This window comes from Mugil cephalus, chromosome 1, assembly GCF_022458985.1.
Source record: "Mugil cephalus isolate CIBA_MC_2020 chromosome 1, CIBA_Mcephalus_1.1, whole genome shotgun sequence".
Taxonomy (NCBI): Eukaryota; Metazoa; Chordata; class Actinopteri; order Mugiliformes; family Mugilidae; genus Mugil; species Mugil cephalus.
Window position 1 is genome coordinate 18,938,119 of NC_061770.1, and position 25,797 is coordinate 18,963,915.

The 25,797-nt window shown below is 41.9% G+C and overlaps 3 protein-coding genes across 3 annotated transcripts; all 3 read right to left on the minus strand.

Moving 5' to 3' along the window:
- Positions 1–516: 516 nt before the first annotated feature.
- sst7 (somatostatin family member 7) lies at positions 517–1,606 on the minus strand. The gene is made up of 2 exons (XM_047597477.1): positions 1,297–1,606; positions 517–1,049 (listed from the first exon to the last, which is right to left on the minus strand). Exons 1-2 carry the CDS (start codon positions 1,399–1,401, stop codon positions 822–824), a joined length of 333 nt encoding a protein of 110 aa, XP_047453433.1. The 5' UTR covers positions 1,402–1,606; the 3' UTR covers positions 517–821.
- Positions 1,607–6,394: 4,788 nt separating this feature from the next.
- On the minus strand, positions 6,395–9,994 carry srm (spermidine synthase). The gene is made up of 8 exons (XM_047568033.1): positions 9,803–9,994; positions 9,261–9,381; positions 9,077–9,169; positions 8,808–8,961; positions 8,640–8,723; positions 7,816–7,961; positions 7,593–7,715; positions 6,395–7,496 (listed from the first exon to the last, which is right to left on the minus strand). The coding sequence occupies exons 1-8, from the start codon at positions 9,931–9,933 to the stop codon at positions 7,479–7,481; spliced, it is 870 nt and encodes a 289-aa protein (XP_047423989.1). The 5' UTR covers positions 9,934–9,994; the 3' UTR covers positions 6,395–7,478.
- Positions 9,995–15,483: 5,489 nt separating this feature from the next.
- exosc10 (exosome component 10) lies at positions 15,484–25,562 on the minus strand. Its single transcript, XM_047571778.1, has 25 exons — positions 25,378–25,562; positions 24,283–24,419; positions 23,787–23,910; positions 23,597–23,701; positions 23,235–23,394; positions 23,041–23,149; positions 22,883–22,958; positions 22,674–22,784; positions 22,411–22,554; positions 21,472–21,662; positions 20,302–20,458; positions 20,009–20,157; positions 19,809–19,859; positions 19,582–19,693; positions 19,438–19,485; positions 19,272–19,347; positions 19,058–19,173; positions 18,878–18,970; positions 18,722–18,790; positions 18,528–18,633; positions 18,377–18,450; positions 16,155–16,335; positions 15,980–16,044; positions 15,814–15,890; positions 15,484–15,720 (listed from the first exon to the last, which is right to left on the minus strand). Exons 1-25 carry the CDS (start codon positions 25,498–25,500, stop codon positions 15,690–15,692), a joined length of 2,685 nt encoding a protein of 894 aa, XP_047427734.1. The 5' UTR covers positions 25,501–25,562; the 3' UTR covers positions 15,484–15,689.
- Between the last annotated feature and the right edge of the window lie 235 nt (positions 25,563–25,797).

Consider the following 25,797-nt stretch of genomic DNA (forward strand, 5'->3'; position numbering starts at 1 on the left):
GTGACTTGGAATTAATAGGCACCAGGGCGAGACATGTGCCAACGCGTACGCGCGCAATTGCTTTCACATTTTGAAAAAGACACAACACGGATCATGAGTTACTTCTGTTAAGTGTGCAATTTTTATTCATACATCTAACACATGAATCTAAATGAGGCACTTTTATTCTAAATTTCTCAATGTTGTCATGTTCTGTTTTCTTTTTTTTTGTGTTTGTTTTAAATTTGCTCCCATGCATGGAGCATTTTCCCATCTAACTAGAAAGACTAGAAAGAATCTGGGAGATTAGATTCGTGTCATTTAGGACCGCAACTTGTTTTCTTTTGTTTTTTTTTTGTTTTTTTTGGTTGATATATTGAAATACAGTTTCACACAACAAAACCCAAAAGATTTTCTCTGTTTTTTTTGTAACGCGTAGTAGTAAATGTGCGAGGTCCCAATAAAAATACAGCCGCGACGTTTGCATTTATATCAGAGCAGCAAATGTTCTAGGTGCAAAAGCAATTAACCATTATCTCAAATATTATATCCATGCTTTATTGTGGACCCTGAAAGAAACTGTTACATACATAAATACATACATTGTATACATAAATAGGTACATAAATAATTAATATTTCAACCAACACACTGTCTCAGTGGAGTCCATCGATGCTGCATGTCTGACAGGTGTAGATATGATGATATGTACAGCTGAGATCTACTACAGTTCATGTAGAGCCGGGAGGGACGGAGTAGTACAGGAGGCAGCCAGAGCCGTTGTCGAGCGTTTTTCTTTTCTTTTTTTTTCTTTTTCTGTGAGGCTGGGGGTGGCGGCGCTGTTAGCAGGAGGTGAAAGTTTTCCAGAAGAAGTTTTTACAGGGGGCTTTGCGGTCGCGCTGAGGCAGCGATAGCCTGTTGTAGACAGCCCTCTCCTCCAGACGAGACTCCAGCGGCTCCTCCAGATCCACAGGTGCCGCCTCCCCTGGCAGCATGTTGGTGTCCAGCGCTCCGTCCAGCAAGCCGGACACCAGCTTCAGGATCAGTTCTTTGCGCTCTTTGCTCAGCTCCTGGCCAAAAACAAAAAAAACAGGAAAATGTAACACAAGATACTGAATCACAGAAAACATGCATTTTAAATCTATCTGCATTTCTTAAAAGATGAAATTGATTAATAACTACTATAACTATTGTTTTTTTTTTTTTTTTACAGGATATGGTACAAAAAACAGTCACTCAATTTTTCAACCATTCTTTAACTCATCCCAATTCAAATTCAGACAGAAAAAAAAACATTAATAATAATAATGTCCTCACCCTGCTCACGTGGACGGGGCTCCTATCCTCCACAGGAAGCACGGCAGCTGCTCTAACGCTGAACAGAACCCCCATGAGAGCTGCTAACACCACCAGGAGCTGCATGCTGTGACAGGAGTGCAGGTGACCGACCAGGATGCACGCAAAGACAGGAGAGAGCACGCTTGTGTGCGTGTGTGCGTGTGTTGCGTATGTCCGAACAGTCCGAGCAGCTCAGACTAGCCAGAGGTCCAGAGGAGAGCGGTGAAGAAAGTGCTGGTGGCTCATAAGAGTTGGAAACCACAGATGTTTGCTCTGCTCTTCCTCCAAAGTCCCTCACTCTTTTATACACCTCCCCCCCCTCACCTCCTTGTATGCCACTGACGTAGAGAGGTGGTGGGTGTATGACGGAGTGTGTGTGTGTGATGCTGAGGGGTGTGTGCAGCATGAAAGAGGAGGGGAGATGAAGGGGTCAGGGCACAACAAATGGAACCATTTGAAAGTTAACCTCTTTGTCAAATTGGTGGTTTTGCGTTCACGCAATTCACCGTGGAGGGAACATCTGCAGCGAACGTCAGCGGGCTGTAGCCGGGCTCTGACATCGACTAATGTACTGGCGGTTATTACAGACAATGCAAACATTACCTTTCAGGCATGTGGAGGCACCATCCCAGAACTCATCAAGCGTCACCGGATGCACTCTAACCGTCCTTAACACTCCATATAAAGTGGTCACATTTTCCCGAAGTGGCAATCAAACAAACCTGAAAGGAATACCAACCGAACACAAGCCGCTGATGTATCTTTCACTGCAAACACAGGTCGGCGTGTGGCACTCTTCTTTCGGGCAACATCTGACTCTCGTCAGAAAGCTGCCGCGCGCCTCTTTGACACCTGCAGATTACAATTGAGCCGTCTGGCACTCCTGTTGGCTCGGGGAAGCGTGTTCAGGAAATGCACATCACAGGTCTAATGGTGCAAAAGAAAGAAAGAAAGAAAGAAAGAAAGAGGCAGAGGTTCTTCTTCAACAGGTCTAGATGTAAAAAGGAACAGATGATTTGTATTTAAGTTTCTTTTCTGAATTAAAGCCATAAAGGATGTTGGTTCAGGATGGATAATAAAGGCAGGTTTTCTATCAATAAAAACAACCATGAGAGTTATATTCCTCTTATATACTAACCGCAAGTTCGTTAGGTACACTAGTGAACACAAATGCAAACATAAAGCTGTTTTTTTTTATTTTTGGTGGCCGTGGCTTTAAGTACTATTGAATTGTACTGTGCTGTGCCGACATACGTTCCTATTACTTTGGCAACGCTGTTGTATTCAGTGGGCTACAGGCTAAATAACAGAAACACCTTGTTTCTTACAGTCTAGTTTAACACCACCACATATTACATCCTTCAAGACGACCATCTAGTTGAACCACCGCCTTTCTGATCTATACGAACATTAAAAGAGTTACAAAGATAAGATTTAGTGCAGGACTGTTATATTCAAATGCATTTATATTCACTCCATCTTTACAAGTTGAATTTTTTCCCCCATTATTTATCTATTTATTCAGGGGTCTTTAACATTTTTCAAGCCAAGGACCCCCAAACTGATGGAGAAATTAAGTAGCTACCTAAAATATGTGTTCTATATTAAACTGTCTAGTGCTATTTATAATCATACATTATTATTATTATCATCATTTCGCATTAAATATTAAGCTATCCCTTTAATAAAATCTGTTGGATTCATGTGTATTTAAAGAAATTTAGATAATAATAATAAGATTTATATATATATATATATAAATGTCTTATCAACCAAAGATTTTGTGACGCCCCTGCAGTGCCTCTGTTGAAGACCTTTGTATTTATCTATTTAGGTGCATAGTTTTTTTTTCCAAGTTGCAGTGCAAGTTTCTGTTTTCTGAAAATTGAAAATTGTTTTCGGGCCCTCTTTTCACTGCTTTCCAATGAGGAACAGTTTCCAGCACTGCTGCCTTCTACAGTATTCAATTCAATTCAATTGAGAGAACTTTATTTTTCTGTTAGGAACTTCATTTGTGCCAGAGCATCTGGGCATATACTGTACAATTCACATACACAGCAACATATAGTTTATATGTATATATAGAAAAATGTAAATTAATATGTAAATTCCTAAATCTTAAGATTTTAAAACTGTCCTTGTCTCTTTTTTTTAATCGGTGAAGAGATTACAGCATAAAGCACACATCCCTGTCTAAGAACAAATTGGCTGAAGAGTTTAAGAAGATGCAACCCACTCACTGAGGGAGTTTACTGTTGTCCTCCTGGTAGGGAACATACAGTACTTACATTCCGATATGCCCCGTCTCATATACCGAAATGGATTCGCCGTGCCTTCACAACACTTTTTGGCGTATTTTCCTCTGATTTCAAGAAGGCCCAAAGCCAGTCCGAAGATTAGCTGACTTCTGAAATGGTTGTAATTGGCAGTCGAGAGTGTTTGAAGAATCTTTAACAACCGGACGCCTTAAAGCTCTATACGGCCAAACCTGCAAGAGGCTTTAAAAAGTGAGAAGCGTCAGCATGGTGGCTGCTATAGGTGCTCCCAGATTGTTTAAACGTGCCTAGAAGACTCCATTTCCCTACGTCTACGTAGCGTTGTCCATTATCCAAGGACGTTATCTAATAAACGTGTGGATCTGGAAAATTTGAGTTAATCCGTCTATTTAACTGCACTGGAGGCATTTAAATTTGACTTCTGCAAGAAATCTAATACACAGTTCTGCTACTGTGATACAGACATTGTCATTAAGACAGTCATGGTTACCGTGGTCTCAGAGGTCCTATAGTAGATCAGTAGACATATGTCTCATTTCCAATATTACAGTGCGTGCAAACTCATTATCGCATCTTGATACAATATAAAGGGAGTATAACGTACTGCCCTGCTGGAGGTGCATCACATCATCATCCCTCTCACAATTAATGAAAAATCTGCGAGCTCCGAGGCCCTACACAACAATCACTGACATTGACGCAACTGAACAGCAACAGCGCTTCAGCGGCTCCGCAATAATTTAACACAGCCGAGGGGATTTTCATTTAAGTTCAAAAAGAATCCAAAGAATCATTCAAATGCATTCTACCTTTTTTTAAAAAATAACATTTTGCAAAGACTGACTGAAACAGGACAGAATCAATGATGCCACCTTGTGTCTGAATACTGGAACTGCGCTGGGACTGCAACACGTCCACCTGCCTGACTGCTCCTGGTTAAAGAAAACAGCATGTAACATAAATTACCTGTCAAAAGTTTGGACGCACATTACTGTAATGAAGCGTAAAATGTCCCTGTTGTGCTTTTAAAAATTAAGAAAAACTCCATCCATCCTTAGAGAGATGCAGGCGGAGGTAACATCAGGTAAGAGGTGGTGAATTAGAGTTAGTTAGGAAGGAAATAATGGCTTGTAATCCTTCTCCTTCCTGAGCAGCAACACCATCATACACTTCCATAAAAACCATGTTTCTAAAAGATCCCTGACAAATGCCTGATTTTCACTAGTCTCGTTACATTTAGTGGAATTTTAATCCTAGAATTGCACTCATGATATGCAACTGATATGTAATATTGGGCCATTTTCTAGAACATGCAAATACACAAATAATATTTCTGTTTCATCTGTTCCATTGGCTTCTCTTTCTCTACTTTTTAGGCTTTATCAAAATTAGAGTTGGCTGCCAGACAGGAAAGTAAATTATACTGTCAACCTGCCAAGACCAAAATTAGGGGATTAATAATTAATAAAGTTAGCCTTGGCACCTCTGCTACAAAAGGCATGCATAAAATGAAACGCCGCCAGTTTCAATTTACTTTAATTAAATTAGTTGTATATAAACAACATTATAACTCAACATGCCTAAAGATCAAATTAATATGTCTTGACTTGAGATCCAACATTTTCACGAAGGTCAATACTCAAAAAGGTGTCAAGAGAGCTAGTGCTACATTTAACCAATTGTCATAAAAAGACATAAAATAGTGAAACTTTTAAATTTCAAAATAAAATCCGAATGTGTGAATGGGAGTGGTAGTTCAGTTCATAGTGTGTGAATGAGAGGTGCAAGGAAAGTGTGAGAAGTTTGGAAGATAACTTAGCTATGTGAGAAGGGAAGGTAAAGTCCACCATGGTGGGATCCACGTCAGTCCGAGAGATCTTCATCCAACGTCATTTGAACTGCAGATTCTCCCACCAGTCGCTTTCTCCTAATATAGTCAGGTACATCCAGCTGAGTTTAGTTCTTCTTTTAAATAAGTTATGGATTAATATTATATTTACAAAAGCTAGATTTACTCTTAGTTATCTTTTTCTGTCTACGGTCACTAAAAAAGGTCACGGTCACAAAAAAGGTTAGAGATTTTTTTTTTCATCATGCGCTTTGAGAAAAAAGTCGAAATTTCGAGAAAAAAATAAGTCGAAAGTAGACGTTTCAACCGGCTGTAGTCTATCGTTTGCGTAAGATACGTCGCGGATGAGTATTGGGGCTTAATTAATAATTAATATTAAGCAATGTATTCTGATTATTTTTTTCAGTTATGTTGCTGATATATTGGACTGATATATGTCAATAGTATCAGCAATATAACTTGAAAAAAATATAAATTAATTAATATGAATTATTAATTAAGCCCCAATACTCTACGCGGCAGAGTACTATACGGTAGCACACGCGTACGGTACTTCCGGTTTAAAGATTTACTTTCTACTTTTTCGTCGAAATTTCTACCTCCTCTATTTTTTCCCTCATGGATGGCCCCAATACTCGTCCGTGGTTCTCCTCCAAGCTGCTGATTGATTTCAGGTGTGTCCACTATATAACCGCTCCTCCTCCAGGTGGAAAACGGATTGGTTGGTGTGTAGTCCTATGTTTCAGCTACAGTGTAAAAATCAGCTTATGTTTTGCATCATTTTTATGCAGAAATGTAGAAAATTCTAAAAAAGGCACAAAGACTTTTAAGCAGCCTTTCAATGTGTAAATGTACAGGTTCTTGGAAAGTGATGTTCAGTAAGTAAAGATTGACTGAAGTCTTTAAGACAGGGTTTGGACACATGAAAAGAGACCAGGCAAAACAAAAATCATGATTTTTAAAAACTGATTTTATGTGTTACCAATTTATTACAGTTCTTAATTCTTATAAAAACACAAATTCCTCCATGTATGACTTTACGTCTCAACAAAAACTTGATGTGGATTGAACTAACAAACAGGTAGTAAGATTCTGTGTTTGACATAAGCTCAACAAACGAATACACCGCACTGAAACATTAGATTTCCACTGGGAGAGGAATTAACTGCATCCGGCAATAAGACTTATTAGAATACAGGCCTAATACAGTATGAGTTCACTACCTGCAGTCAATACCCAATATTGGAAGTTCTAATTGCATAATGAATCAACATCTTTAAAAAAAAAATGTCTTGCATTGCAGATTTCCAAATACACTGATTTTTCTTTTTCCTTTATTTTCCTTTTAATGCTTTTAATATTTTAGTCTCCCAGGCTGCTTTCATATAAAGTCATCAAAATTTTAAAGGGATTATCCCCCTCATCTCTTTCCTCTAGGACAGTATCTTACGATAGGTACAGTATATATTTTATTTTTCAACAACACACAACCTACTTCAGGCACTATAGGGTCCATGTGTAGTGGAAACAAGAATATTCTGAGTATGCAGCCATGACAGATGGCTTCTGCGTACTTTCCAGTGAGCACGAACTGATATTTAACATCACGAATAAATGTGCAGCAACACATTACAGATATACAGTGTGTGTATATATGTAATATATTGCAAAATGTGTGGATACAGTAAATCATATAAACAGTACACTGTTTCAGAGTGAGGTCAGGTTTGATGACAATGCTCTTCCAGCTCAGCCCCGCCCCCCCAGCCCATCAAACTGCTGCTCACAAGATGGTGATTAACACAATTAAAAGGGGGGGGAGGAAATGATAAATCAAATACGTCACAAAGAGCGTGTTAAGACTGGAGAAAGGAAACGCTGAATTGAACTTAACGTTTTCACTGAATGACTCGGTGAGAACCGGCGGATTTGGGAGATGGTGCTCTGTGTTGAGGAGAACCTGCAGAACGGAGCTGGCTGTCTGTTGTCTGAGGGCCGGGTGGAGGACGAACATGACGGTGTGTCGTTGTTGCTGGTCATGCTTCGCTGAGTACCTGTCAATAGTCGAGAAGACGGTGAGTGAGGACTCGCAACAGTATTGAATCACCCTCACATCAATCAAACCTGAAACTTTCATTTGAACAACTTACTTTCCTTGCAAACTCGGGGAGGATGAACGATGCTTTGTGAATTTCAGGGTTGTAATATTTAAGGTTCATAGTTTCTATTTCTTCTTTTGACAGAGCTTTCACTGGTTCCTTGAAATTTGTTTCCTGAATAGAAAGTATAGGGAGACATCAGCAATCATCAGTTATTGTGCTATTATACCTCAGTTATTTAAAATGTGTGGTGGAGAAGGACAAGCACACTCACAGCATTTTTACTGCAGAGCATGAATCCAATTTGGCCGCTGGGATATGTTGGGATGGTGGTGTAGGCGTAGTCCACCACAGGGAATAGGGTCTTGCAGAAGGTTCGCATCTCCTTTATCAGCTCCAAATGGAGCCACTGAGACTCTCCTGAGAAATTGTGGCAAGAACAGAAGGAAGGGCGTGTTAATTCATGTCTGGTTTTAACAGCACCACTCCATGGTAAAGCGACATGAACAAGACGAGCTAAACTTCATGTGGCATGACTCTTCTTACTATGGCAGCTTCCGGGTTTCAGAAATACCGGAGGAACCTGAACGTCTGCACTGTATATATTCTTTAAACTAGCACAGAGAACGTTGCACAACTACTAAAAATCAAACCGCCACCCACTGTGGCACAGCAGCTCAGGCCAAAGCAGATCCACCGTGTTGAAATAAAAATGTACCTGGGGAAGATCTGTTCATTATTAAGGATTCAGTCAGAAAATAGAAAAATTATGGACAGATCAGCATCAGAATTCTCTTTGCCACCACATTATGTTCACACATACATTAGTATAATACATATATAAGTCTGGAAAATCAAAGAAATATAGAAAAAAAATATAAAAAGAGTAAACTGTGCTATACATATACCGCATTATGAAGGTGGGATTAATCACCTAATAGAATAAATAATAGATTTAAGAAATAAAAAATAATACTTGTAGCCCTCATGTAAACAATGATCAGCACATCCAGTACATGTGAAAAGCACAAGCAAATTGTCATTTAGACATTACCTATTTTACTCCGAATGAAAACTTGTACTAAAACTCAAACTTACCTTGGGAACAAAGGATTCCACCGGTTGTCAGTGCCGTCTTCATCAGCTGATAGTAAGACTCCTTGAACAAACTCTCAGCGGGTCCTGCAAAAAGACCAAGAACTCAGAATGGGAATAATTCCCTAAGAGATAAAAGAAATAAAAAACCGCTTCAAGGATGTCACCTACCAACTGGGTCTGAGGAATCCGTTATAATGATGTCGAAGGCCTCCTGGTTCTGCTTCATGAATTCAAAGCCGTCTCCAATATGGAGGGTGAGTTTGGGATTGAAGAACCCTTTGGCCAGTCCGGGGAGGAACTTCTTCGATACGTTAATGACATCCTACAGAGGAAACAACACGGTGACACGGTGGTGAGAAAAAAGTAAAAACAAGTTAAAAAAAAAAAAACGATCATGAGCTCATTAGAGAGGCCACGATCGCTGTCCGTGACCCCACCTCATCGATCTCACACAGAACCACAGATTCCACCAGAGGATTCTTCACCACTTCCCTCACCACGCCGCCGTCTCCGCCGCCAATAATGAGCACCTGCAGGGGAAACGAGCAACAAGCCTACTGTTTGAACAGGAGGCGTTCGTGCATGCAGATTTAGAAATCTCACAACGAGACAGATCGATACCTTCTTGGGACAAGGATGACTGCACAGGGGAAGGTTGGCAATCATTTCTTGATAGGCAAACTCATCCCTCTCTGTGCACTGGATCACTCCATCCAGCACCAACACATTCCCATAGGTTTTACTGAAAAGTGAAGAATGGGGCAGATTTGAAACCTTCTACACTATGGAGATAAACATGCTTTAAAACAGCTTGAGTAGGATGCAGATTTGTAGCAGATGATTGCTAAGCATTCTTTAATAAATAAACCAGAGAGGGTTTCACCAGGTGGTTCATTTATTAAACGAGCCAATAAAAGACCGGGTGGTTTAATAAATAAACTGCTCCCGGTATTCTTCTTAACCTGTTCTGATTGTTAATTGCTGTTTTCCAGAGTCATTCTTACTAATGCCACTATTTTGGCGACACATGTGTCACTATGGAAGGCAAAGTCAGAAACTCACATGTTGAAGAAACGAGCTTTGGGCTCACAGGGCTCCCTGCTAGTGGACTGCTGCGAATAGCTAGCAGCATTAGCACTAGTTGTGGAGCTCAAAGTACTCACCTCTTGAAAACCATAACATCCTGGAATTTTGATTTCTTGTGGTAGAGGACCTCCTCCACCTGCAGGCTCATTGCTTGACCCGGCCATAACGCGCACGACTCCGTAAACCATCCATCTTTAATGTGGTCCATGACAGCTGCCAAACTGCCTCAAGAACCAACGTGTTTGTGAGTGTGTGGCAAATGTGAGTAACAAAAGCCGTTCTCCGACAGACTAACATGCTACCACGAGCGACGACGAATCGGATGCCGCTGACGTAACGGACTTCCGCTGCGCCAACCAATGGGGCGGCCGGGTGAACCAAAAAAGGGGGCGCATGGTTCGGTTGACCTCACAAAGGCGGCACCGCCCTCGGAACCGAGACGTCCACGTGAAGCCGAATCACGGCGGCGTGTCACCGCAATAATTATTAAGTAATTAATTAATTAACTAATTAAGTTAATTTATTTGTTTATTTGTTTAATTCGAACCTTCACTTGAATTAACACACCTTCTAAACTTAGACAGACTTTAATGGTCCACAAGGGAAATAGCTTGGTCATAGTAGTTTAGTGAGGATGAGGAGATCCTATACAGTTGGACAGAATGGGCTATAAAAGAAGTTCTGTGTCTTTCACTATGGGAGAAGAGCTGAATCAGTTTGTTGGAGAATGAGCTCCGCAGACCCCCTAATGTTTGGTGTAGTGGATGGGATGGATTGTCCATAATGGAGAGCAGTTTGTCCAGTGTCCTTCTGTGTCTAGTCCCTCACTGACACACGCGACCGTCTAGCCTTTCGTATAAATTTTTTTGATCCTACTGATGTCTCGCCCAGCCTGTTGTTCATGTGGACTCCCAGGTACTTGTAGTGGTCCACTTCTTCCACCTCCACAGTGATCAGCTCCACTGGTGTCCTCTTCCTCCTGAAGTCACTGACCAGCTCCTTGGTCTCATTGACCTTGGTCCATCTACAGGTGGCAGGACCCAGAGGTGTACCAGAAAAAACGTGTAAGGAGTGAACAGAAATGGAGACAGGATAGTCCCCTGTGGTGACACCACATTACTGACAACAGAATTGGACAGATGCACAAACTGGGGCCTGTCAGACAAGTCATCATCAATCCAGGAGGAGCTGACACCCATCCTGAGCAGCTTCTCACTCATCAGAAAGGGTGAATGGTTTTAAAAAGCACTGGAGAAATCAAAGAACATGATCCTCACAGTGCCATTCCCACCATCCAGGTGAGAGTGAACTCACTGCAGCCTGCGTCATCCACACCACGAGGCTCATACGCAAACGGAGGAGGGTCCAAAACAGAGGCCACCAGGGCTCTCAGCTGAGCCAGGACGAGTCTCTCCAGGACCTTCATGACATTTATGTAGGAACAGCGTCAGCAAGGTGGTGATTGAACTGGATGATCATTTAGGAGGATGCAGTTTGTGGTGCTGTTAAACTGAATTAAAGTGCTTCTGTTAAGTAAAAAGAGAATTGTGCCTCAACACCCCCGACTTTCACACTTGATCTCACACAAGAGCCACAAGTAAAACATAATCTGGGGCATATAACTCAAAGGGAATTTACTCACTTTATAGATACTTGTTTATTTTCTGCTACTTCATACTTCTCCTCCATTACAGAAGGAAATACTGAACTCTCTGTTTAACTACATATAGACACTTTGAGATCAGGTTTGTTGCTTCTATTCATTTTCAATGAAGTGGAGGTGTTTATACCACATTGTCTGTAATAGATGGACTTGTTTGTTTTTTTGTGCATACCCCAATGACTGCATAACACAGAGCCTAACGTGCAGAGGAGAAAATGAGCCAAAAGAAAGTCCAACTTGTCAGAGCAAGCCAAGAAGAATTCCCAGAAAGATCCCTGCTAAGTTAATACCTCAGTGATGAAATGTGATCCTATCCTATATCCTAGATCATTAACCCCTTCCACCATGGACGCTCCTGTACTAAGAGAGGCTATTCTATTAAAAATTAACCAAATGAAGCTGTATGAAGTTGTACTTTGACTAAAATGGTTGTAGCATTTGTTTGTTTTGCTTTATTTCTGTTGGTAGAGTTGAACTCAGAACTGGTTCAGTGACAATAGCGTCATGTTTTATAGCTGTTCTTCACTAATCTGTTACATATAATCATATAAAAACGTGAATTTCTCAGCTGGATTTTTAAATCTCAGTCTAGCTTGTAATAAGGAAAAAGAGGCTAACTGTATTTCAAATTTATCCCACGTGTTTCTGATTAGTATTAGTATTATTATTAGTACTACTATTAATGTTTTTCAAGAGGAATTAAAAAGAAAAGCCCAGGCGTTAAGGGTTAATCCATTAATTCATAGATGTTAAGCAAATTATAGTACAGTCTTGGAGTCTTGGATGTATAAATATACATGTGTATGTCACTCTCATACAAAGTGTGTCTTTGAAATAGTCTGGGATTATGTCAGATAAACTAGTAGTGGTCACTAGACCTTCTTTCTCCACTATGATGAAAAAAAGCTGAGCCGAGGTTCAAAAACATTTAATTCATCTGGATGATTTCATTTCTACAACCTCGACGTGCAGAATTTCTTGAAGACGTTTTGCTGCTCATCCAGTTGCCTTTCTTAAAACGCCTTTTGTATCACCATGACCTGGACGACTGAGAACCTTCACAGACATAATTTCTAAAACGTTGTGACACTTTTAGTTGTTGACTCCAGGTCAAGAATTAACCTTAAAACCATCATTAATGAGAGGTCCCCTGAAGTCAAGGTTCTAATTACCAACCAATTTGTGACTGAGCTCACTCGTAACAGGCAGAGTTAGGCGACATACCACATTTAATGTGATGTACAGTCACCTCTGCATGTGTTAAGGGTTTACAAAAACATTTTATAATGGATGTGTTGAAGCGCAGTCTCCCACCTTTAATTTGAGGGTTAGAATTACAGCTATTTAACATGTAGTCTCTTTTTCAACAGAAAAAAAAAATAAAAAAATAAAAAAAATCCTTCAAGTGAATTTCAAGTGTGGGGCGTGTGAACCTCTGGCTGTTAACCCTCAATGTACACTGATCAGCCACAACATTAAAACCACTGACAGGAAGAAGTGGATAACATTCACCATCTTGTCACAGTACAATGTTCTGCTGGAAAACTTCTGGACCTGGCATTCATTCATGTGGATGTTACTTAGACACGTAGCACCCACCGAGACCACCCACCCCATAGCAATGACATCCTTGTTGGCAGCTGCCATCCCCAGCAGGGTGCAGCCTGACACAGACACACATGGTTTAGGAACAACTAAAAGAAAACATGAAGAACAGCAGATGGTGTTGACCTGGACTCCAAATTCACTAGAGCCCAAACGGATCAAGTATCCGTGGGATGATCGACAGGACCCCTTAGGCCTTAGGCCCCCCACTGACAACATCCTGTTGCCAGGCACTGCAGGACACCCTCAGAAGATCCATGTCCTTTCTCTGACGGGTTAGAACTGTTTTGGAGGAACAAGGGAGACCTACACAATATTCGGAAGGCGGTCATAATGTTATGCCTGATCGGCGCATGTGCAATGTAAGAAAAAGAGGCCATGCTTTGAGTGCAAAAACCACACAAATCCATCAGCAGCATCAGCAGAAACACTGGGAGCAGAAATGTGAAAACTGGCAAATCAGACACTTTGGCATATTCTGAGAAAAGGAAGCAGCTCTGGTGAGCTCAGCAACATGAGAAAGGCCCAGAGAAGACAGAAATAGTAGATGATGATTTCCATACTCCAAAAAAAATACACTTCACATAATCCAAGCAGGGGAAGAGAATCAGTCCCCGGGAGGTCGGAATATCATTATCCAAGACTTCACAGGAGCAAATGAAGAGGGTTCACCTCTTGGTGTAAACTATTCATGAACGTAAAACCATATTAGACTAACAAATAAAACATGCAAGTAGTTCTGGAACAGCATTCTTTGAACGGATGAAATTAAGATCAACCTGCACCAGAGCGGAGAGTTAATCTGGAGTCATCACTAAGAATACCACACAGAATATGATAAGGAGTTGTTATGAGGCCTTTTACAAGTCCAGTAAGGTAAATAGTGAAACCTTGCAAGTATGGGCTGAAGATCTTGGAGTGGGGGAAAGATGTTGCCACAGAGAAGGACATACTGGAGGATGCTAATGACATTTCTGTATTACAGGGCAAAGGAAATGAAGCGTACATGGCTGCAGAGCTTTTAGATATCGCCTTAACTTACGAATCAGATAGACCATATAGCGAGACGGCTACAAACCGACAGTTTTATACATACTATACGTACTTGTGTACAGATTTTTGGGTAAAAGTACTCTTGAAGTTGGTTTTTAATAGCAGAGGGGACGACCACACAAAACACACTGAGGAGTTTTAGAGGGCAAAGAGGTGGAACATTCTGTCTGCAACCTGATATCAACCACACGGAGCTTTATCTCGCTTCCTGGAGAAAAAACTAAGGGCAGAAAGTCCACAAACAACTCGAAACAACTGCAGCGACGGAACTCAAGAAAGGGATTTCGAGCAAGTGTTAAAATGTTGAAATTTTAAATATAAAAATGGTATTTACGATTTAGGGTTATTAGTCCAACTGCATATGAACTCTAGGATACCGTGAGATCAAACTAAAGTCTGCACTTGAAGCCCGTACGCACTTTAAGCATCTAATTTGAACCGGTGAAGCGTTTTTGAAAACTTGTAAAATCTGGAGTAAAGTCAGATAAAGTGCACTGGCAGAGAATAAAACCAGAAAAATATGCCTGGATATAGACATAACACACTCAAACAAAGCAAAAAAAAAAAAAAAAAAAAAAAACAGTGTTACAGTGCTGGTGCAAAGTGGAGCCCAGCTGACAGACTGTTGGGATATTTTAGGAGAATACGGTGAATGATAAGCAACAGATGTACAATGAACTGAGGAATTGGGAGAAGCTAGCTGTGCTGTTAGGAGCAGAGGGAAATCTGCCTGGCTGATAAAACGGTAGCATGTCAGGTACAGAGTACATTCAGGGATCTATAATGAGTATGTAAAGGCAGAAAAGTCTCAAATCCGGGCTGAAATGGTTAAATCTTTGGATCTAGTTGAGATACAGGGGCCTGCATTCTGAATAAGCCGAAGCAGCTGACTGGATTTAGACCTGGAGGGAAAAAAAAAGAAAAAAAAAAAGAAGGGCGTCTCAGTAATCTAGTTGGCTGGTGACCAGGATGCAAACGGGAATTTTTGATGAATGGGAGAAAAATCCCCACAGCCACGATTCATATCTGGTAGAGTCAGCAGAATAATAACGCAGTGGGTGGCAGGTCTGTGGTTCCAATTACTTCTAGAAATATAGTGGAAATTTTTTTACAACAAAAAAGTTAAATGTTGCTTTATTATACACCAGTCAGGCATAACATTATGTCTCCCTTGTGCCTCATCAGAGAACGGATATGGGCCTTCTGAGGGCTGCTGCCATCAAGGACTGTCATCATTGCTGTGGGGTGGGGGTGCTCGGTCTGGTCTAGGTGGGTGGTACATTGGACTGTCACAGGATGATCAATGATATTCACTTCTCCTGTTAGTGGTTTTAATGTTGTGGCTGATCGGTATATGTCCATGCAGTCAGAAGTCAAAAAGAAAACAACCTTTGGAGCTATTCTGTGAGCGTGGATGTGGTTTGGAAATGACGAGTCTTTTCCCTCTAAAATCATCTTTAATAAAGAGGTCTGTGTGTCCACATATTTACAGGTTAAAGTTTTCCACAGATGGAAAAAAAATACACTTTGTAATTAATTAAATTGAAAAGCACTGAATTCTAGCTGCTTGTGAATGAAAAAAGGTGGAGCGTCGTTTCTGCAGGATGGAAACGAGACAGAAAACCAAAGGCGTCACAGAGAGTCTATCTTTTGGGCCAGTTGTGTCGGAATCCTCTGTAGGGAACAAAAACAATGGATAATGGTTACCGTACTGGGGCATTTCAATTTTCAACAGGAAAGACAGCGATTGATACTGAATTCATTTACCTCTCAGATTTTCCACTCAGGTACGACATACTTCGGTTTCCAGCTCCAACGTTGTTCTTTTGTCCTCTGGGAGTTCTCTGTTGGACAAACGTTTAGAATTCATTAAGCTCATAAGCTCTGTGCTGTCATACATATTTACTGTCAGCAAATTCATTTAAGAACATACCTTTTTCTTAAAATCATGCGATTGCCGGTTAGGATCAAACTGCGTATTGTCCCTTGAATTGGCACCTGCATAGAGAAATGAGAACTTTCTAAATTCACAACGTTCGACTACACCTGAAAGAAAACGAAGCAGTGGTGTGTCCAGTGTGATAAAAAGAACGATCAGATATGCATACCAGTGAAGACTTTGAAGTCTGACTGACTGTAGTCGAAGGGCTTGAAGCTGTCTTGTGGAGGCGCTTCTGTCTTCTGGGGCTTCTCTGCAGATTTCATCAGCTTCTTACTTGGTTTGGGAGTCAACTCTCCGGCTTCACTCACAACCCTCTCCCTTTTCTTTCCTCCATCTTTTGTGGATTCCTGATGAAATGGGTCAAAGACGTTAAAATCTCTGTGACACAAAAGAAGGCTTTTTATGTAACCAACCAGACAAACAGTAGAGGTGGATGACAGGTCTTAGCTACGGGCTGCAAACACACTGCAAAAACAGCATTACTAAAAAGAAGCAAAATATTCTTATATTCAATCAAACCATCTTGTATTAAGAAAAAATGTGTTGTTCTACTTTAAATTGTCTATCTGTGCTACACGCTAACCCATATATATTGACACTAATGTTGAAAATTGCAGTCTGCAACGTTTGGAGTCACAAGAAATGTACAAAGTCAATCTAATCTTTTAATCTGGCTCATATTAACATTTCACCCTGAGCCTGTGGTTACACCCGTCACCTAAATGCCTTTGACTGATCCAGTCTCAGTCTGGCACTCAAATTAACACCGACATCTAATATTCTTCTTGCAGGAATATTGTAACAGCTGCCACCTCTAATGGATTGTTATGCAGCGCTAGATCAGAACCATGGACAGCGCTGTTTGGGACACCCTCAGAAGGCCCGTGTTCATTCTCTGATGAGTCGCAGCTGTTTTGGAGGCACAAGGGAGACCTACACGATATCAGGTGGGTGGTTTCAACGTTGTGGCTGATCAGCGTACACTCACTGGCCACTTAATTAGGCACACCTGTTCGATTGCTTGTTAACACAAACAGCTAATCAGCCAATCATGAGGCTGCTTTCAACCTTTGGGATGTGGTGGAGCGGGAGATCTCGCATCACAGATGTGCAGCCGACGAATCTGCAACAACTGCGTGATGCTGTCATGTCAATATGGACCAAAATCACTGAGGAATGTTTTCCAGCACCTTGTTGAAAGTGTGCCACGAAGAATTAAGGCAGTTTTTGCATTAAATCTAAGGTTTGCAGGTGGCTTCACACCGACACCACATGTCACTTGGATAATTTCATCGAATGAAAATGAATCGCGTTTTCATGCAACCACTGGTGGAGAGGACACAGTGAAAAGAAGAAAGTAGCGACGGTGCCGCCCAGTCACAGCTGAGGCCTTTCATATTATTAATTATGCATCAGTGCAGTAGGAGCTTTGGAAAGCCACAAAGCTTTCCTTCAAACTATAATTAGACAAGAAAACCTCCCTGCCAAAGTGCAGACTGAAATTGACAGTTAGCCGGAACAGCCAATATTTGCCTGCAGTTGGCAAGTTGATGGGCGTTACTTTCAAGTGCCGCTGCCAACATTTGCGAGCGCGATGCGCACCACCAGGCGCTGCCAGCGCGCTCGCACGAAGGCGCCATTTCAGCAGCTTCAAGTTTTCATTGACACAATCGTCGCATATAGGATTGCTGTGACACACGAAACTGCTGCGCCCTCTAAAGAATAATGTCTCAAGCCTGAATGTGGCGAAAGGCGGAGGGAGAAGTGGTTCCACCTGCAGGGAGGTCACAGTTCTTTCTGTTCTCCCGCACAGCGGACAAAAGATTAAGTACGAAGCCTTTTGTCTGAGCATTTAAGAAGAAACACAATGCGGCGGCAAGAGAGCGTGTGACTAACCAAGCGAAACCCCAGAGAGAATTGATCCAACAGGAAGTGGGCTTTTGGGCAGAGACTAGCTATTGTGGCTCCTAAGGGGGGGAAGAAAAGCGTTTGATGAGGAAGGGACACGTCTCTCTCACTCCAGTCTGAGACGCTGTCTGTTCATGCTTCTTCCCCAGGCGCATCATGAGACAAGATATAAATATTAAAAGGCCACTACTATGCCAGTGCTCCAGACTGGTATTAGCGCTCCACTCCTGCTTGTGAGTCACCATATTCATGAGCAGAAAACCCCGCTGCTTCTTAAGAAAATGGGGGGCACTGCAGAGGGTTAAACCGGCTATTAATGTACTATCCTCTATATGCTGGGCCTGGCTTTTGGGTCAACGTATCTTTCGTGAAATTGGAAACTTTCCCATCGGGGACATCGACAGCCACGCTGACAGGGTGAAAAGCCTGTTTGAAGATGGAAGGAGGAGAAACCGAAAGACGTCAGGATAAATGACTCACCGCTGCTTGTTGGCGAACGGTGGCAACGTTCTGCAGAGACTCCTGGTAGCTCTGCTTAGCCTTGTTTCTTTCCTCTGCGCAAATTAAGAGATTATTAGGATCGTAGCTTTAAAAAGCAGAAAATTAGGGTTAATTAACCCCTTTATATTACCTGACTCCTTCTTCGCCTGTTCCTTCGCTTCCTGCTTGGCTTTCTTCTTGGCCTCCAGCTCCGTCTGTTGTTGTTCAATACTCTGCAGTTTCCATCTTTTGCTGATCTGTCAAGGTGAGAGGGTACAGTTATAAACATGGAAGAAAAGAGAAAGGCCGACGCGCATTTAAATTCGAGTGGAGCTTCTTGACTACCTCAAATATTTTTGAAGACGGGTCAAACTTGGCGTTCTTGCTGATGTGCACGTCACTGGAGGGTAAGTACTGAAAAGGAGGAAGGCAAACGCACACTGTGGCTCAAGGTAAATTAGGTACACAACTATGGAGGGCTGTTCACCGGTCATCTCTTACCATCCTGAAAGGATTTTCAAAAGACTCATTGATACGCTTGGCCTTCATGTGAGCCACGGAGTCCGACTCTTCAGCGTCCTTCTTTTCCAGCTCCTTCAAAAGAGAACACAGTTCTCACGTTATGCGCGGCGGTTTGCGGAGAGATCGGGTGAATAAAAGTGAATTGGAGGTGAGCTCTACCTGAAACAGAGTGATTTTAGCCGGTGCCAGGAGACCGCTCGTCGTCGTCGTCTGAACGTCAGTGTCCATTTTATGTTCGTCCTCTGAGAAGAGCACTCCTTGTTTAACTGGGACCTCTGAAAATGTACGCATGCGTTATTAAAAAGGCCCAACGGGCTAAAAATATTCAAGTTGACTGCACAATACACATAATATACACAAGGATCAAGCTTACCTTCTGCAGAAAAGGGAGGGAGGTCGCTTTCAGAAACCCTGGATGTATCATGAGGACCGAACAGCATGACCTCTGGCTGGAAAACCATACAACAAAACAATAATGCTGCCGTTAAAAATGAAATTAAAAGTGAAATTTCATAGGGTTTTATCAGATTTTGGCCAACCTTTTTTATGGGTGTGAGTCCTTTCGTCTTTTGCGCTGCAATCTCGGCCTGCGTTGCAATATTTGACGGCACAAATTCTAGGATTAGATCTCAGAGAAAACAGAATCTGTGATGATTATCTTGTTTCCATGCATCTTTCCTAACCTTAAGGAGGGGCATCTCCCTGGCCTGCTGCACCAACAGATGAAGCTCATTGACATGCTGCCGCACGAGGGGAGGCACGGGGTTACAGCAGGCGATGATGCCCTGAGGCTCTCTGAGCAGGTAAAGACAAAAGATTACGCCGGAGGTTATGCATGATCGCACTAAATCCATCCGCGCCGAAGTGGGAACACCGATCGGCTTTTAAGTGGGAAATCCAATCAACTTACTTGGGAAGCTCCTCTGATATTTTGCACATCATATGAGTGGGAAGGACGAATCTAAACACAAATATAGCGCGTGTTAAAACGTGGAAAAGCGTGAAGACTGTCACAAAATCGCGCAGGACAGAAACTATAGATATCGGAACAGCTTGAGCAGATTTTCAAACCAGCCAATCCATCCATTTCGAAAAAAAAAAAAAGCCTACCCGGTGCTTTCGTCTTCCTGCCTGGCCAGCTTGTCCCTCCAGGCAAACAGCAGTCTGAAGGCAGTGAGCTGCTGGGTGTTAAAAGACTTTTTCTGCTTCCTCTGCAGCTCCAAATATGACTCCTCTGTGAATATTGGCTTCAGATATTTCTGTTTGGGAGCGCATCGTGGCAAACGTCAGAAAACGGAGATTGCGATGTGGAAAAATTTAACAATATGAACCGAAGGGAATCGAGAGATTTTTTTAAGTGTCATTTTTATCTTCACGGTGTACGAGGAGAGATTTGCGCGCACCTTCAGGGAAATGTCTTTGCTCTTGTTCCAGACGCTCTGCAGCAGGCCAGGTTGCCCGTGGTTAGAGTCCAACAGCTGTGCTCTAACACAGTCGTAGATGTAGAGGAGGTAGTGGGTGTCTGTGCGCGCGTACTGGACCATCTCATCTGGCAAGGGGCTGAGAGGAAACACATTTTATTTCACCTGCCCAGTGAATAATGATTCCAAGATGTTTAAAGACGTAGAACTGAACTCCACTGAACCTGAACAGAAATAAGAAATTAAAAGGACAGTTCACCCCGATATCTTCTTTCCTCAGGTGTCATTTAGTCATCTAGATTCTTTTGGTGTGAGTCGCCAAGTTTTGGAAATATTAAAAATTAAATATCTACATGGCACTTAAAACCCACAGGTACACATGAGAAACCCTACAGCAAAGAGTCGTCATCTGGTAATTCAAAAATATCCACCAACCTGGTCGTGAGCTGTTTCATGCAGGAACTATTTTCTGCCTATTTTACTGGCCCTGCCAACTACGTCACTGCACATAAAGAAGCACGTTCTACCCTACCCGTGGCCAATGTGGAATTTAAAACAGGTGAGTGTCATCCATATTCTCCCCCTACGCTTGTCATGAAAAGTAAAGTTGGCCACCTGAACGTGGAGGTCGATGGAGATCGACTCTGTTTTGGGGCCGGCCTCAAGCTGCCATTGACGAGGAAATAAGGTTTAATTTTCTTGCTTAATTGCATTTATTTGGACGAGAGTACGAGAGATGGAAGTGGCTACTGCTGAGGCTAACTCAGGTCTGCCAACATTAATGGCATTAACATGTTGTCATGGGTAGATGTGCGCTTTCTACAGCTCAGTGATTCAGGAATGTACACATAACATACACAGATCAGGCATAACATTATGACCACCTTCCTAATATTGTGTGGGTCTCACTTGTGCCTCCAAAACAGTTGTGAGTCATCAGAGATTGGACATTTCATCAGTTTGGGATCTAGTGAATTTGGAGGTCAACACCTAGTGTGTCATTACTGGGGAGTGTGTATGTCCAAGTAACATTCACATGAATGCTGTTCCCAGAAGAACATTTAATTGAAAATTGTTTGATTCTTTCAGGAAAGGGAAAAGGGTGCGTGTATTTTGGGGTGAACCGTCTCTTTAAGCAACACACCAACCTACCGAATTCTCCAATCTGCCAGCTGGTAACGTTTGTCTGAGTCCACGTTGCAGAAGTGTTTGAGCAAGTGGTCCAGGGAATGTCTGGCCAGGTTGAGCGCTCGACTCGCTTGATGCGTGTCGAAAAGGTTGACGACATACAAGCCGAAGTCCCTCTGGAGCCACTCCATGTCGGAGTCAGCGCCGTGGAAAACCTGAGAACAAGAATTGAAGTAAATTCAACATCTCTGAAAATTACAAGACCACGGACTCGCTATGTGATATTCTTCCATTTGGATCATTTTCAAAGATCTTAGTTGCTCAAGCCCACGCACGACACATTTTCATAGGTGTCCTACAGTGTGTGAGTCACGGTGGCTCCCACACACACCACAGGGCACCCACCAACTTCATCAAACATGTTTGAAAAAGCTCGGAGGCACGACTCGAGTCAGATTTTACAGATCTTTACGAAAAATAAATTTACTACACGAGTGGACATAATTTTCTTCTGGCTGTAAGCTTATTTAAATAAAATCAAAACCACATGTTTGATTTAGGGATAAGATGACGTGGCTTGACTTTGTGGACAGGGTTTTATTTAAATATCCTCAGCTGAATGACTGAAAACACTTATTTAGAAACCACATCCAAATAATCACCTTTCACAACTGAACTATTATTTGAGTCCAGTCCTTCAGGTCATGGTGTAGCCAAGAAAAACAAACAATTCTTCTAACTGCAGATGAGTATCTAGTAACAGACTTTTTAATTTTCAGTCTCTTTTCAGTTGCAATTCTCACTAAGTGACTATGATGTGCACTTAACATTGTGCTATAAATGTACGCAAGATTTTATTTAAACAAAAATGGTTATAAAAAACAAAGAAAGAAATGTTTGTAAAAATCAGCCACCGATTGTGGGCGACGTCCACCAACAAAGAAAAGTCAGAGGTTTCATCACCTTGACGATATTGGGGTCGGTGAAAGCCTCGTTCAGGATGTACAACTCGCTGCGGAGCTCCAAGGTGTCGATGATGAAGTCCTCCTCTCTGGTGGAGATCTGCATCAGACACGTGAGGCCGAGGAAACTCCGGTAGGAATGGTGCTGCGACGGAGGAACAAAGTGTAAACAAAGCCATCCTCAGGGTTTCCAAAGAATCAAATCAATCAAGTCCCGACACACAATTTCAACATTGCACCACATTACATATATTATCTTAGTACCTCGAGGTCCACTGCAAATTCAGACAACTTGCAAAGCTTCTCATTGAGAGCTACCAGATCTTCCAGTGAGTCAATGAAGGACAACTTTGTCTCTGCAACTGGTTTGTACATCTGAAAAGAATTCACAGATAACATATCAAACGGGGATCTAACCAGTGATGACAGGTTTTTATTCTATTCCATTCCACCCACATACACGACTATATTACCTGAGGCTCGGGCTTAGACAGAAGCCTTTCTGGCATTGAAAGATGGTCCAGTTCGTATTGGTACGGGTGAGCAAACCTAGGTGGATCGGAGTGCAGATGGACTATTAGAAACTGGGAAATACATACAAAATGTTTACATTACAAAGAACAGGTCTCACATGTCTTCAACGAGTTCCTGCATTCTCTGCTGGTGAATGAAGTCTGCCAGAGCGGCCGGGACGTCAAGATCTTCAGGTCTCTCTGAACGGATTTGTTTGTTGGTGAAATCTGCAAGAGAGAAAAAAAAAAGTCAAAATGAAATACAAAGAAAAAGTCTGATGGGAAAATGAGAGAAAAGTACCGTATGTCTTACAAGACGGAAGTGGCTTCGTAGCATTAGGCTTGATGAAGATCTTGGGCGTGAAAGGTGTGTTGCTGTTGTCGACTTTTTCCTTGAATTTCAGCTGAGGCCTGGTGATATTTTTAGCGTGGAGCAGCCGGAAAGTCTCTGAACGACTGCTAGAGCCGGAACCCTGATTAATAAAAGCATTTTTTTTTTTTTTTTTACCAAAAGATGTTAAGCACCAGTATGAATATTTATTAAGTGATTCATAAAACTTTATAGTGCTCTCGGAAACCGAATGCCAGGAACAGGAAATAATGCTTCAACTTGACCGCGGCCCAAAACAGTGATGGGCATCTGCAGTAAAAGAGCTGAAAGGCTAATTTACCAACCTTGCGATTCCAGCTGGAAACGACAATTTTTGGAGGTTGAAACCCTGCGGGCATGACAGGCTGCTGGCTCCTGTTCACCCCATCGGCTTCATCGAGGAGAATGCCCTGAAAATGGGATACAAGAGCGTGGTTGGTTTGCAGTGACTTTGTCCTGAGTTAACCTGTTTAACACCGAGGCTGCTGGTCATACCGCGCGTTCCAGGATGACGTCATTTGAGTCGACAATCAAGTCGAACCTCTCCTCCAGCCCCGTCAGCTTGTTCCTGTCTCTCGTGTGGGACCTGCAGCCGTGATGCTGCATTATCTGGCTCATGCTAACACAGAGACACACGGGGAAAGAATTATTACTGAGACACGGCAAGTGACAGGTTACTCGTCAAACAAACTCATACGCGTACATGGCTAGGGTTCAGTCAGATTTGCTTTCATTCCTGCAAAATTACTTTTCACTCTCGCCCGTAAGCAGAGAGTGATGTAGTTCGGCAACGCAGAAAACTGTGGCCGACTTGCCGTTGCTCGCATCAATCTTGCGGCTCTCGACGAGACACGCCAAAGCAACACCTGAACCAATGTATAATGTATAAGCTCGATAAAGGTGAATTTTCATGCACTTGCCAGTTTCATGGCCTTCCGGGTAATCGAGCAAAAGGGAGCAACAACACAACAAAATACAAAAGCATACTCACCAGTGTAAGAGCCTATCTCCTTGACTTTCACAGAACTCCTGGAAGCCCGGGAAGCTTCTGTAGAAGTCGTATTCATCCCCGGGTTGAGGTAAGCCAGCGGATGCTTTGGTGGCTGATAACACAGCACCCAGTCCATACTGCAGGGGAGAGACGGCCTGTTAGTTACTACTTTAAAAAATATATGTTTTCAGCACAATCAAGTGGAGTAAATATGAAGTTAGGGGAGATAAAACACTGTTATCCAACCCTTAAATATATTAGTATGTTTAAAGCCTCTTTAGTCAAATACAGCAGATAAATACACTCACTTGGGGGTTTATTAGGTACACTAGTGAAAATGAATGCCTTATAATGTGACATTAAAGTTTTGGTCTTCATTTTTCAATTCCATAATAATAACAGGGAGCTGCTTCTTCAACTATGTTTTCATTTTGCAGGCGGTGGTTTGTAGTACTCTTGATCTGTATGATGTTGTACCGAGGCATGTTCCTACTATTCTGAAGACCCACTGGGCTAAATAACTGTAACACTTGTGTTTAATTCAATCCAGTTTGACAGCACCACAAACTACTACTTCCTCCAAAATGATCGTTCATCTGAATTATCATACTTCTAATGCTCACAATCCGAACATGAGAGGATTTAGTGCATTTTTTAAAATGCTTTTAATTTCTTAATACCTTGAATATATTTCCATTATTTTAATGCTATAGCCTTTGTGAAGCACTTTAAATTGCTTTGTGTATGAACTTGCCTTGGCAAATACATTAGAACTGATCGGGTTTCTTCATATAATAGCTATTATTATATCAAGTAAGTTAAATAGATTAGAGTCAAATACTCTTCTACCCTGTTCTACAGTTACTTGAAGCTTTAAACTGCAACATTTCAGCTAACTAGCACTTAGCTCCGCTCTCGTAATATCCCAGATACTTTAATATGAACCATAAATAAATAAAGTTTAAACTAGGTGTTCTGTCATCGGTTAACTGTCTTATAATAGGATTAAGCTCATAGCTCGTAGCCAACAAGCTCCCACGTTGCACCCCTGATAGCTAGCCTGAAATCTCTGTATAACCTGTGTGCTTCACTTACTTTAACAAATGAGTCCACGTCTTTAAATCCGGGACACAGTTCACTTTTGTCCTCGTCGTTCGTGTCTGAATTCCCCTCTTGGAGCCCACTCCTCGTGGAATCTTCACTCTTAGAGGGTTTCATCTTCTACTTGGTTGCTGTGTGTGTGTACATGTGTGCCACAGGAAACGGACCGTGGCCTCACTGTTTTCTTCTCAGCCGCCGATGACAAAAGCAGAGGGAGGAGCAGCGCCCCCTCATGGTGTGGAGTAGAATAGCGGCGTAGGAATGCACTGCATTTATAATGGAATAATTTCTACACGCGTGTGCCATGTGTGAAATATTAACCTAGAATATATGAGTGTAGCTTTATATAGTTTGATCCAAAATTTATTATTTGACATATTTTTTTGTTTATTGTAAATGCTGACAACTACTGAA